The sequence below is a fragment of the Galeopterus variegatus genome, unplaced genomic scaffold (genome assembly GCF_000696425.1).
Source record: "Galeopterus variegatus unplaced genomic scaffold, G_variegatus-3.0.2 Scaffold830, whole genome shotgun sequence".
NCBI lineage: Eukaryota > Metazoa > Chordata > Mammalia > Dermoptera > Cynocephalidae > Galeopterus > Galeopterus variegatus.
The window spans coordinates 104291-104978 of record NW_007726941.1 but is presented as its reverse complement, the minus strand read 5'-3'; the positions used below and the strand labels follow the sequence as shown (position 1 = coordinate 104978).

At 45.1% G+C, this 688-nt stretch overlaps 1 protein-coding gene across 1 annotated transcript in view; it reads right to left on the bottom strand.

Annotated features, from left to right (window-relative positions):
* PDZD2 (PDZ domain containing 2) overlaps positions 1-688 on the bottom strand; it is a 117387-nt gene that overhangs the window by 47307 nt on the left and 69392 nt on the right. Inside the window, exons 10-11 of the mRNA XM_008572759.1 lie at positions 273-498; positions 91-182 (exon numbers count right to left, since the gene is read on the bottom strand). Of these exons, the coding sequence (XP_008570981.1) occupies positions 91-182; positions 273-498 (318 nt within the window). The remainder of the gene's footprint in view (positions 1-90; positions 183-272; positions 499-688) is intronic.

Genomic DNA, 688 nt, shown 5'->3' with positions numbered 1-688 from the left:
TTTTTTTTTTTTTACTAGGAGTCTCTGACACATGGTGATTCATCTGGGGAGAGCTTAAAGAGCTTTGTGCTACTGGAAAATTCCCTTCACTTTCACAAAATGACTAAAATCTCTACCTTCGATCTCATGGGCCATTGAGAGAACACTGCCTGCTGCTGACCGCAGACTGTTCCATAGGAACACTTCAGTGAAAAATCAGAAAAAAACCTAAGAACAGATTCCAAATTGTTATCCAAGAGAATGCAAGGGAGCTGAGGAAAAGCTAGGGTCACCTTTGTTGAGCGTTACTTCCATGACGATCCTGTCCTTGGGCCCAGGGGCCTTCCGACCCAGGGACGAAGAACCCCCTTCGTCGGAGCCTCCTGCTGAGGTTCCCCCACTGGTGTTGAAGTTTGGGGAGCTGGATCTGCTCATGTGCGTGGGTGTCGAGCAGGGAGTGAGGCTGGGGCTCAGTAACTTTGTGCGTACTGTTAAGACAAATAACCCGCTCCGGATTTGCTGAGAAAAGAAGGAAGATGGGCTCGAACATTCAGATTGTCCTCATATCAAAGGTTAAAAAAAAAACCTTACCAAACTCAAACCAGAAGGAAATAAAGGAAGAAAAAGAGGATAACAGAGGAGATCAATGAGTATTGTTACCTTAAAGGTATGAATGGCTTCTTGAAATGTCAAGCCCTTTATCGGTATT